At 34.4% G+C, this 12,124-nt stretch overlaps 1 protein-coding gene across 3 annotated transcripts in view; it reads right to left on the bottom strand.

The window, feature by feature from the left end:
* Positions 1-1,525: 1,525 nt before the first annotated feature.
* Dgkepsilon (diacylglycerol kinase epsilon) overlaps positions 1,526-12,124 on the bottom strand; it is a 107,115-nt gene continuing 96,516 nt past the window's right edge. For all 3 annotated transcript variants that reach the window (XM_067272324.1, XM_067272327.1, XM_067272326.1), the window contains one exon: positions 1,526-1,806. In XM_067272324.1, coding sequence (XP_067128425.1) covers positions 1,684-1,806 — 123 coding nt within the window. In that variant the 3' untranslated portion in view covers positions 1,526-1,683. The remainder of the gene's footprint in view (positions 1,807-12,124) is intronic.

The raw sequence follows: 12,124 nt of genomic DNA, 5'->3' as shown, positions 1-12,124 counted from the left end.
CCTTTGGTTCCGCAAAATCTTTGTGTAAATCGATCCGCCGTGCACGTCGAAAGTCGAGTAAAACTTATTCCGAAAGCTCCACTAGTAATTTCCATTACGACACACTTCTCTGGCATCAACTTTCTACTATTACCGGTACATCTTTGAGGTCCCGTTTAAATTTGCATAATAGAAATAGTAAAATTAATCTTGTTTTTGTAAGTAGTAGTGATAGTTCATACCAATAATCACTTTGTTGATTTATTTTTAATTTCATTTTGAAGTGTCTTTATTAGAAAAATCATTTTATTGATCTAAATATATTGTCTTCGGGAAAAATAAAACTTATCAAACTTCTTATCTATTCTACATTAAATATCAGAAATTATAAAATGATTTTGTAAAAGTTTAATAATTTCTAATGAGCTCTTAAAATTTATGATGTAATTTTTTGTATTTGTTGTATCTTTATTGGAAATTCTGGAATAGTTATATTACGCAAGTAATTATTGTAATATATAAATCTGGTTAACATTTAAGTGCACGAATTAAATTTTTAACGTCAAAATCAAAACTCAAACTTCTGGAGGGCTGAGAATTTAGCTTAAATAAGGAATCCATCTACAATATACTAGTACTCAAGTACTGCAAATTATTTTATTTCATTGTCTTGGAAGGATTATATCAATCAATAGCAAAAAATGGGGAAAACAGTTAATAATGCATCACCTACAATATTAAGCAGTAGAAATTTCTAATAAAAACACTTCCCAAAATTAAAGCAGCTTCAACTGAAGTAGTTTAAACTACTAGAGCATAAACAGATATCCTAAAGGATACTGTTTATGCTCTAGTTTTGTTAGTAGTTTAAACAGTGCGTGTTTGTAAAGTAGCTCTAGTTATGCTATAAGTTTGTCGACTTAGTTCGACTACGGATGGTGATCCTTGGACCGGTGCCGTAAGCCGTCGACTCGAGGAAAGAAAGTATGATTTTAGTAATGCCGTGTTTTCGAAGGACGTGTTACGCGATTACGGCGCGTACTTATCTAAATACGAAGATACCGTTACGTGGGCATTCCGATGTCCGAATCCAAAAATATGGTATCGGTTCCCGACGAATTGGAGAAAACGTCGCCAGTTTGAAAAGTACAGCTTTGAGCTGTTAACCAAAAAGCCTAATTATCTAAAATAGTGGAAATTTTGATAAAAGCCTAACGTCGTACATGGTTTTATTAACTGGTTTATAGAAAAAAACACTGATACATTTATAATTTGTGTATAAAAGCATTAATTAATGAATATTTAAATGTTGTATTGTATAATAGGATTCAATGGGTTAAGTACAGACTATAAAGTGTGTTAGTTGTATTAAATTCAAAATGAAAACTTAATTTTTTTAAAAACAATTATTTTATACATGAATATAAATACAATAAAATATATTAAAAAACAAATATATTAACAATAATTAAATAAAATTAAATATATAAAAAACATTACAATAGTAAGATATATTGAATATAATTTAAACAAGTAATTTAAAATCGTAAATGTATATTAATGTGTATATTGATATAAACTCTATTAACTTTAACATTTTCTTATTTAATGATTCAAAATATGTTTAATAATGATTTTGATTAATAATATCAACTTAGCATGCACTTGTAATGATTTTACACACACAAATTCAATGTTTGAGTTTTATTCCTGTGAATAATTATAGAGCATGGTGACCTGTTTCAAGTGTGTGATGATTACGGACGAAGGAAATTGTTCCCACGGCTCTCCGTCCACCTGCACCGGTAATCTTTCGTGTAAATTAATCTACAAAATTAAACAATGAAAAATTTGTCACATTTGAAACTTTAACTTTTATGCTTATAATATTACATAGAGAATCTGTATTAATTATACAGATTTTCTTCTTTGAAATGCAATTTATCACAATGAAATGAACCCGAAATATTTTCCAAAATATAGAAATAATAGCATCATAAAATGATGCAAAGGAAGTATAATTTACACAAGAGCTCTGCCAAAAATAATGCAAAACTGGACACAACTTTTTTATTTACTGACATAAATAGTTCAAAATTCAAAATAGTGGTTGTTTGTAAAGTAACTCTCCCTCTATGCAAAGTTACTACTCAATGCAGTCTCCATTAAAAAGCAATACATTTGAGCCATCATTGAACCCAACTCTAGAATCCTCTCTGAAAAAATTCAGGTGTGCACTGTCATACCCACTTTCACTTTGTGTGTATCGTCGAACTGTTGTCCCCAAAGACTGTCTTTCACTGGACCGAACATGTTGAAGTCAGAGGATGCCAGATCTGGTGCCCTCTGTCCAAGGCCGGATCATCGCACAGACAAATGAGACAAATGTCTAGGGCCCTGTCAAACTCTATTTTGAAAAGATTTGTAAATAAGATTATTTCAGAAAAGTAAACTAAGTCTATTCATATTTATATACTTAGTTTTTTTAAACTATCTTGGCTTTTACTTAAATTATCTTTTTCATTACTCAATTTACTTTTCGTGGGTAAAATATTATATTATTTAAATATTAACCAATTAATATTTTAAGGTAATATTATTGTATAACAACTTTTGTTAGACATTTAATAAAATAAATTTCAATTTTTTTAAATTTATAAATAAACTGTTCAAACTTTTCTAGAAAAACTAAAATTTATTGTTGTATATTAAATATTTTTTTATTAATAAAAATTTAAGATTTGTTTTAGTTTTTCACATTATTTAGTTTTGTTTTATTTATTGTTTTATAGTTTTTGTGCGTTCTGTTTCTTGCGGGAAGGGAGGCAGCCCGGTAAGAAAAAAAATGTCTAGTGGGTTAATCCGGTCCTGCCTCTGTCCTTCAACTTCCATCTGTTTGGTCCAATGATCTTTGGGGACAACAATTTGATGAAACAAAGTGAAAGTGGGTACAACAGTGCACGCCTGAATTTTTTCAGAGATAATTCTAGAGTTGGGTTCAATGATAATCTCCATTACAAGCAGACACATTTGAACCGTGCTGATTAGTATAATTGGCACAATGAGGAATTGCACTTGGTCGATACTAACTGTGTCTATTTTAGAGTGATGGGATGGGGTAGTACTCTCCACGACTATACCTTGTATAGAGGAAGAGTTTACTCCATCAACAAGTGCAATTTGAACAGCCAATATTATTTAAATGAAAGAAAAATTATATTTTTTTTATGCCCAAAAATTTTTGATATTAAAGAATAGCACATAAATTATCAATATAACAACTATTTTAGATATATAGGAGAGACCATTCCATGTACAGATTGTCTGTAGGTGGAACTATTTAAATTTTGCAATATGTATTTTGTCAAGAAACTTCCCAAAGTTTGTTGCTAAATAATACCCATGTATTGAATCTGCACTGTAAATTTCAGCAAAACTGGTGCAACTGCGTGGACCAGAAAGTGTAAATCAATTTCGAGGGTCTTGTTCGACTTTTTTGGGTATGCTTATAAGAATCTCGGTCAAAATGTTTTGCGGCATTCCATCCTAGCAGTGAAGAAATAGGTCTATCGTTAGTCGGATGGATTTTGTTTGTGTTATGGTAGGTTTGAATCAGCATTGCAGTTTCTGAAAATTAATCATTATAAGAACTATATTTACATCATTAATAAGTTTTCTGGGTGGTAGTGATCGTCAAAATGCCACTGCCAAAGTATTGCCCGAGTAAAAACGGGACGAAACTGCATCTGATGACAGACTTGCCATCACATACCTCACAAGGAAAAATTGCTCATGGATATTTACAATCACAGATGAAAAGAAACATTTAGTTGAGCACATAAAAGGCATATTTGCCAAACTGCCATTACCAATACCTGTAGTTTCTTCGTCCCGTATGGCGTCGGCAACCTTTTTATTTAATGTTTCTTTTGATGGGTATCTAATGTCGGCTAATAATAATAATCAATATTAAAACATATTATTATTAGCACGTTTAGCTTTATGTTTTTAAGTAAAAATTGGATATTAAGACATTCAAAATTTTTTATTGTCAAATGAATGTCACTCCTTTGATTCTCAAGTCATTTTGTAATCACTTAAATACAAAGATAATAGTTTTAAACTTTTTACAAAATATGCATGATATATTCATACACTTAGATAGATAGAGTGAGATATGATAGAGTGAGAAATGAGGAAATTAGGAAAAAAATGGATTATCAAAACTCTATAGTCAACTATATTCATAACAAACAATTAACCTGGTATGGCCATGTTCGGAGGATGGAAGAAGATAGACTACCACAAGAGAAATTGAAATGAATTCCGGCCAGCAGGAGGAGGAGAGAAAGGCCGGGGACTACAAGGATAGAGGAAGTAACAAAAGCTATGGAGCACAAAGGACTGACAGAGGAAGATTGTCAAGACAAGAGAACGGAGAAGAAAAGTTTGGGCACAAGAAGATGTTTAAGCATTATTAACCTATATTATAATAATAGTAATAATAATAATAACACTGCACAAAAGCCTGGGCACATTACAATTGAATAGAAACACATACATCACACTACAGAAGGCCACTATATTGAATACATGTCATATTGTGAGAAAATTCCTGAATACAGACACACACACTGATACACTTCTTTAATTTCTGTTTTGGTTACTATGCCTTGACTTTGGTCCGGCATAGTACACAGCCACCGGTGTTAACCGAGTATATCTCACTTGACCCAACATAATAATAATAAATGTCATGAATAGAACTGTATTTGAAATTGATGATATCAAATTCATTATTCTTATCCATGTTACGATGATAAAAGTGTTTCTAAGTTGATCAAAAAATTGAAATGAAGCTAAATATATTATGTAGAAAAATACAAAAGGTTTAGTAAATCAACTTTATAATTATATATAAATTCAATTAGAAAATTTGCAAATTATAGAAATCAAAACATGTTTGATTGAAAAATGAAATTGTACAGCATTACTACATGAGGAAGATACTTAATAGCTATAGCATCGTGTGATGAACAGATATACCTGTTATTATTTTTGGCTGTTTTGTTATTTTTTTGGAGTGTAGCTTCTGTTATATCTCTTAAACCTGAAATAGATGATTTTTTCTAAAACTGTAAGATAAGTGTTAGTAAATCTTTGACTTTTTATTACACTGTAAAGAGACCATTCCATGTCCAAATACTTTTTAGTTTACAATCATTTGTTGTGAGGCTATAGAGAACAAATTTAATTATATACTAACCCAACTTTTGAAGCTACCATTCTGTCAGTATTGAAAGTGGGTTTCCCAAATAACTTTTCAAAAATAGCAAATCATCCAATTGTGGAACAGGATGATACATAACTAGACATCGCTTTTCCACCTTTGGACATAAAGATTTCTGGCCAAAGAAAATTCAAATATCATGCATAATATCACAAAGCACTCAGCAAAATATATATATTCATACACTTAACACCTTATTCTTGCCGAGAAAATTTATTCAAAACAAACGTTTTCAGCCTGATTCACAGGCCATCTTCAGGTTTAGAATACATTTGAACTAAAATTCTATCATTGGAACACAAAATTCAAATTCAAAATTAATAAGATACATTTAAACAAAAATTAAATAGACAACATAAATACCAATAAACTAAAACATAAAATATATAAACATGCAAGAAACGAATATATAAGTATTAATAAATGCAATACTAAGACATTCAATAAAACAGTTATAACTATTGGTTAGAGCCCTTATTAAAGTTCCTAACCATGAACTTCCACGCAGAGGGTAGACTTTCTGCGTCCCTCGCATTTAGACAGCCTTCTTGTAATCTACTCCTATAAATCTGTAACTTTTCTGCCGTCAATGCCAAAGATGGAGAAGATAAAGTGTTTATGATGGTCGCCTCATTCCATTTAACTATAGCTCCTGGCGCTTGCGCCATTTGGGACAAAATTGTTGTATTAGACCTCTTTCTGATGTTATAACTATGCTCCTTGATTCTAAGCCCTAAACTTCTAGTGGTTACTCCAATGTAGTCTTTTTTAACGCCCAATTGCATGTTCTCATATGGAATTTTATAAACTCCTGCTTTCTCTTCTGATTTTATACCATCCTTATCATTCCTGAGGATTTTGTATAAATTAGGCGCCCTTTTTAAAAGCATTCTCGAATCTTTTTTGTGTGCAATCTCCTTCATGACTGTATTCATACTCTCATTATACGTAAATTTTACGCTTTTATTGGGAGCATTTTTAAAAAACCTTTTTTCGATGTTGGCTTCATACTTCTTAATTAATCCCAGAATCGTACTTTTTTGGTAACCTAGGGCCTTGGCTACGTCTATTATTCTATTCATTTCTTTCCTCCTGTCTTGTACTCTTTCACAATACAAAAATGCTCTTCTTATTAAAGCTCTGAAAGCCGCAATTTTATATTTATACGGATCCTTGGATTGGGAGGGAATGTACAAAGGGCTGTGTGATGGTTTAATAAAAACGTTAGTGGACAGGTGGCCTTTTCTGAATGTAATATCAATGTCGAGAAAATGCAGATTGTACATTCCCTCCCAATCCAAGGATCCGTATAAATATAAAATTGCGGCTTTCAGAGCTTTAATAAGAAGAGCATTTTTGTATTGTGAAAGAGTACAAGACAGGAGGAAAGAAATGAATAGAATAATAGACGTAGCCAAGGCCCTAGGTTACCAAAAAAGTACGATTCTGGGATTAATTAAGAAGTATGAAGCCAACATCGAAAAAAGGTTTTTTAAAAATGCTCCCAATAAAAGCGTAAAATTTACGTATAATGAGAGTATGAATACAGTCATGAAGGAGATTGCACACAAAAAAGATTCGAGAATGCTTTTAAAAAGGGCGCCTAATTTATACAAAATCCTCAGGAATGATAAGGATGGTATAAAATCAGAAGAGAAAGCAGGAGTTTATAAAATTCCATATGAGAACATGCAATTGGGCGTTAAAAAAGACTACATTGGAGTAACCACTAGAAGTTTAGGGCTTAGAATCAAGGAGCATAGTTATAACATCAGAAAGAGGTCTAATACAACAATTTTGTCCCAAATGGCGCAAGCGCCAGGAGCTATAGTTAAATGGAATGAGGCGACCATCATAAACACTTTATCTTCTCCATCTTTGGCATTGACGGCAGAAAAGTTACAGATTTATAGGAGTAGATTACAAGAAGGCTGTCTAAATGCGAGGGACGCAGAAAGTCTACCCTCTGCGTGGAAGTTCATGGTTAGGAACTTTAATAAGGGCTCTAACCAATAGTTATAACTGTTTTATTGAATGTCTTAGTATTGCATTTATTAATACTTATATATTCATTTCTTGCATGTTTATATATTTTATGTTTTAGTTTATTGGTATTTATGTTGTCTATTTAATTTTTGTTTAAATGTATCTTATTAATTTTGAATTTGAATTTTGTGTTCCAATGATAGAATTTTAGTTCAAATGTATTCTAAACCTGAAGATGGCCTGTGAATCAGGCTGAAAACGTTTGTTTTGAATAAATTTTCTCGGCAAGAATAAGGTGTTAAGTGTATGAATATATATATTTTGCTGAGTGCTTTGTGATATTATGCATGATATTTGAATTTTCTTTGGCCAGAAATCTTTATGTCCAAAGGTGGAAAAGCGATGTCTAGTTATGTATCATCCTGTTCCACAATTGGATGATTTGCTATTTTTGAAAAGTTATTTGGGAAACCCACTTTCAATACTGACAGAATGGTAGCTTCAAAAGTTGGGTTAGTATATAATTAAATTTGTTCTCTATAGCCTCACAACAAATGATTGTAAACTAAAAAGTATTTGGACATGGAATGGTCTCTTTACAGTGTAATAAAAAGTCAAAGATTTACTAACACTTATCTTACAGTTTTAGAAAAAATCATCTATTTCAGGTTTAAGAGATATAACAGAAGCTACACTCCAAAAAAATAACAAAACAGCCAAAAATAATAACAGGTATATCTGTTCATCACACGATGCTATAGCTATTAAGTATCTTCCTCATGTAGTAATGCTGTACAATTTCATTTTTCAATCAAACATGTTTTGATTTCTATAATTTGCAAATTTTCTAATTGAATTTATATATAATTATAAAGTTGATTTACTAAACCTTTTGTATTTTTCTACATAATATATTTAGCTTCATTTCAATTTTTTGATCAACTTAGAAACACTTTTATCATCGTAACATGGATAAGAATAATGAATTTGATATCATCAATTTCAAATACAGTTCTATTCATGACATTTATTATTATTATGTTGGGTCAAGTGAGATATACTCGGTTAACACCGGTGGCTGTGTACTATGCCGGACCAAAGTCAAGGCATAGTAACCAAAACAGAAATTAAAGAAGTGTATCAGTGTGTGTGTCTGTATTCAGGAATTTTCTCACAATATGACATGTATTCAATATAGTGGCCTTCTGTAGTGTGATGTATGTGTTTCTATTCAATTGTAATGTGCCCAGGCTTTTGTGCAGTGTTATTATTATTATTACTATTATTATAATATAGGTTAATAATGCTTAAACATCTTCTTGTGCCCAAACTTTTCTTCTCCGTTCTCTTGTCTTGACAATCTTCCTCTGTCAGTCCTTTGTGCTCCATAGCTTTTGTTACTTCCTCTATCCTTGTAGTCCCCGGCCTTTCTCTCCTCCTCCTGCTGGCCGGAATTCATTTCAATTTCTCTTGTGGTAGTCTATCTTCTTCCATCCTCCGAACATGGCCATACCAGGTTAATTGTTTGTTATGAATATAGTTGACTATAGAGTTTTGATAATCCATTTTTTTCCTAATTTCCTCATTTCTCACTCTATCTAGTTTTGGTCCCAATTGTGAACTATATGAGTGTGTTTTTTGGCGATTTTTCGAGCTATTTGCTTTGCTTTTCACTGCTTTAACTCGTGTTCTTTGGGAAAGTGACTGTCTACCTCTGAGTGGTGAGGCCCGCAAGTACCGAAAGGGAAACCAAAGACAGGTTGCGTTTACTTTAAGTTGCCTTTTAAGGCAAGTTTGGTGGGAGTGGTATGGCTTTTGAGCCTTCACTTCCTGGAACACAAGTTGTGCTTCCCCGAAATAAAGAGGAAGATGTCACGCTGGAGCGTGAAGATGGCTTCCCTAGCCTTGCAAATCAGCAAGGTAAAGGGAAAAGTGCAGGAGTCATTACAGCTAATCAACTACAAGAGGAACTTCATCAGTATCTTATTGCCAACAAGACATCGAAGATAGGATCCAGAGATCATATTACCCAAATTATGGACAAGTTCAAGAAAATTATCGATTTATTGTCTGCGAAGGAGGATTTACTGCAGATGGTTACCAGTATAAAGGAACAACTGAATGAAATACAAGATCATGGACAGGGATTCGGAGGAAAAACTTTTGCTCAGGCCATTACAGGAGCGCCTTTCGTTAATAGAAGGCCAGTGGAATCCAGAGAAGTACTTTTAGTGCAACCTACGCTAGGAGAGGAAGATGGAGATGCAGAACACACAAAGAGGATCATAAAGGAAAACATTAATACCAATCCTCAAAACGTCCGGTTTAAAGGTTTGAGGAAGTTACGGAATGGGGCAGTTGCGGTTGAATTCGACAGGAAGGAAGATAAGCTAAAGTTAAAGGAGGCTGTTGAGGCCATTTCTGGTATGTCAGCGAAGGAACCTAAAAAGAAATTGCCTAAAGTAATAATTCATGCCGTTCCAAAGGAAATTGTCAAAACCAAGTTATTTAAGTATGTTTTTAAACAGAATGAGGATATCTATAAGGATTATAAAGAGTTGAAAAAATTTTCCCTGGACTTCGTGGTGAGGTTTGCTCTCGGGAACAGGAATAAACCGACTACTAGGTGAAGGAGAGCTATATGGAGAGGAACGACCCTCCTTTTACTGTTGAGGAAATTCAGGAGTGTATAAGGAAGATTAAGGCCAATCGAGCCCCTGGTGAAGATCGAAAACGTTATTATTATTAAATATTTTTTGCTGGAATTATCAAGGTTTTTTGTTTTTAATAGAAGATGATATCATTATACAGATAGTCCAGGCGATTTGGGAGGTCTGTCCGGCGGTTTTCCAGGATGTGTTTAATACTTGTCTGCAATATGGTGTTTTTCCTACTAGGTGGAAGAAGGCACAAGTGGTGATAATTCCAAAGCCAAGTAAAACAGACATGACGGACCCTGGTAGCTTTCGGCCAATTAGTCTTTTGCCTGTCATGGGGAAGATTCTCGATGACCTGATGATTAAGAGGATTATGTATTGGGAGCATGATGACATGTTAAACGATGTCCAATTTGGATTTAGGGCTCAACGAGCCACTGACGATGCGATAAATAAGGTAATTCAGGATAGTAAGGATGTGTTACATGAGGCCAAGTACGCAGTGGCAATAAGTTTGGATATTCAAGGTGCGTTTGATTGTGCTTGGTGGCAAATTATTCTACATCAATTACGGACCCATCACTGCCCACGGAACTTGTACGAACTTGCGAAGGATTATTTTACTGAGCGTAAAGCAAGGTATACTCTTAACTACATTGATGTTGAGAAAACCCTCGAGAGGGGTTGCCCTCAGGGATCAAAGTCTGGGCCAGGTTTCTGGATTATTCAATTTGATATTATTCTACGGAAGATTTTGGAGAAAGGTATTCGTTGTACAGCGTATGCCGACGATATCATGGTGGTTTATCCGGAGAAGTCTCGTAGGGATATTGAGATTGGCTCATCTATTGGACGATGTTGTCCAGTGGGGGATGGATAGTAAGTTGCTCTTTAACCCTAAGAAGACCCAAGCGATGGTATTTGCTAAGAATTTTTCTTCTGCTCTTCAGAAGCGACCTCCGATTATTAAGATGGGGACGGAAAAGATTGCGATAGTAACTCACATGCGTTATCTTGGAGTTATTTTGGATACTAGGCTGAGTTGGAATGAGCACATAAAGAACTTGAAGATTAAAAGTAACTTAATTTTTTTTCTAAGCTTGCCCAGGTTGCAAGCGGCACCTGGGGGTTAAAATCGGAAGCTATGGAAGCGATATATGACGGGATGTTTGTACTGATCATGACCTATGCTGCGTCAGCCTGGTGGGAAAAGGTGAACACCACTACTCAAAAGAAGTGTCTTCAGCAGGCGCAACGGACGGCACTCTTAAGGATGACAAGGTGTTTCAGGACCACTTCTACCGAGGCACTCGTGGTTTTGGCAGGCAAGGTGCCATTGGAGCTGCTAATTGAGGAGCGAGCCAAGAGGTACTGGATAAAGAAAACTGGAGAGGGCTTTATGTTTGGTCTCTCGTTACCTTTACATAATTTCAAAAGGGGTGTTCCTGCTAAGTATTTGCCACATCCAGCTAAAAGGCATACTATTAATGTTAAGGATGTTCACCAAGTCAAGACGGAAATTTATACTGACGGTTCCCGGTTGGATTCGGGGACAGGTGCCAGCTTTGTGGTGTACGAATTTAAGGAGGAAATTTATAATGAATTGTTTACGTTGGAATCATATTGTTCCATTTATCAAGCAGAGTTATTGGCAATTGAGAAGGCAGTAGACTGGTGTATCATAAATCATCGGCATGAAGGAATACGGATTAACACCGACAGCCGGAGTGCTTTGGAAGCCATGATGGATAGGAGCTCTACTCATGCGCAGGTTTTTAGGATTCACTCTATGTTATGTGATAATCACCTGGTGGATCAAATTCATTTCAAGTGGGTTCGAGCGCATGCTGGTATTCTTGGTAACGAGCGTGCAGATTACTTGGCAAAGGAAGCAACTAAAGGGGATGTTTGTGTTTTTCATTCTGTTCCCATGAGTTGGGTCAAAAAGGAACTGAGGACATTAACTATTAGGAAATGGCAGGAGAAGTGGATTCAAAGCGAAAAAGGTCGAAGGACATTTGCATTCCTGCCCAATGTCGAAGAAAGGATTGGGCAGTTGACTTGGTTCAGGTTGCAGTGGACTATGCTGGTGTGTCTTTCCGGACATGATGGGCTAGGAGCTTACAAACAACGATTTAATATACGTGGTGAGAGGACGTGCGTTTGTGGAGAGGAAGTAGTAACTTTGGAACATCTGGTGTATGATTGTCCT

Source organism: Centruroides vittatus, unplaced genomic scaffold, assembly GCF_030686945.1.
Source record: "Centruroides vittatus isolate TY-2023 unplaced genomic scaffold, ASM3068694v2 contig_436, whole genome shotgun sequence".
NCBI lineage: Eukaryota > Metazoa > Arthropoda > Arachnida > Scorpiones > Buthidae > Centruroides > Centruroides vittatus.
Note: the sequence above shows the minus strand (reverse complement) of the source record. Positions and strands in the feature narration are given on the sequence as shown.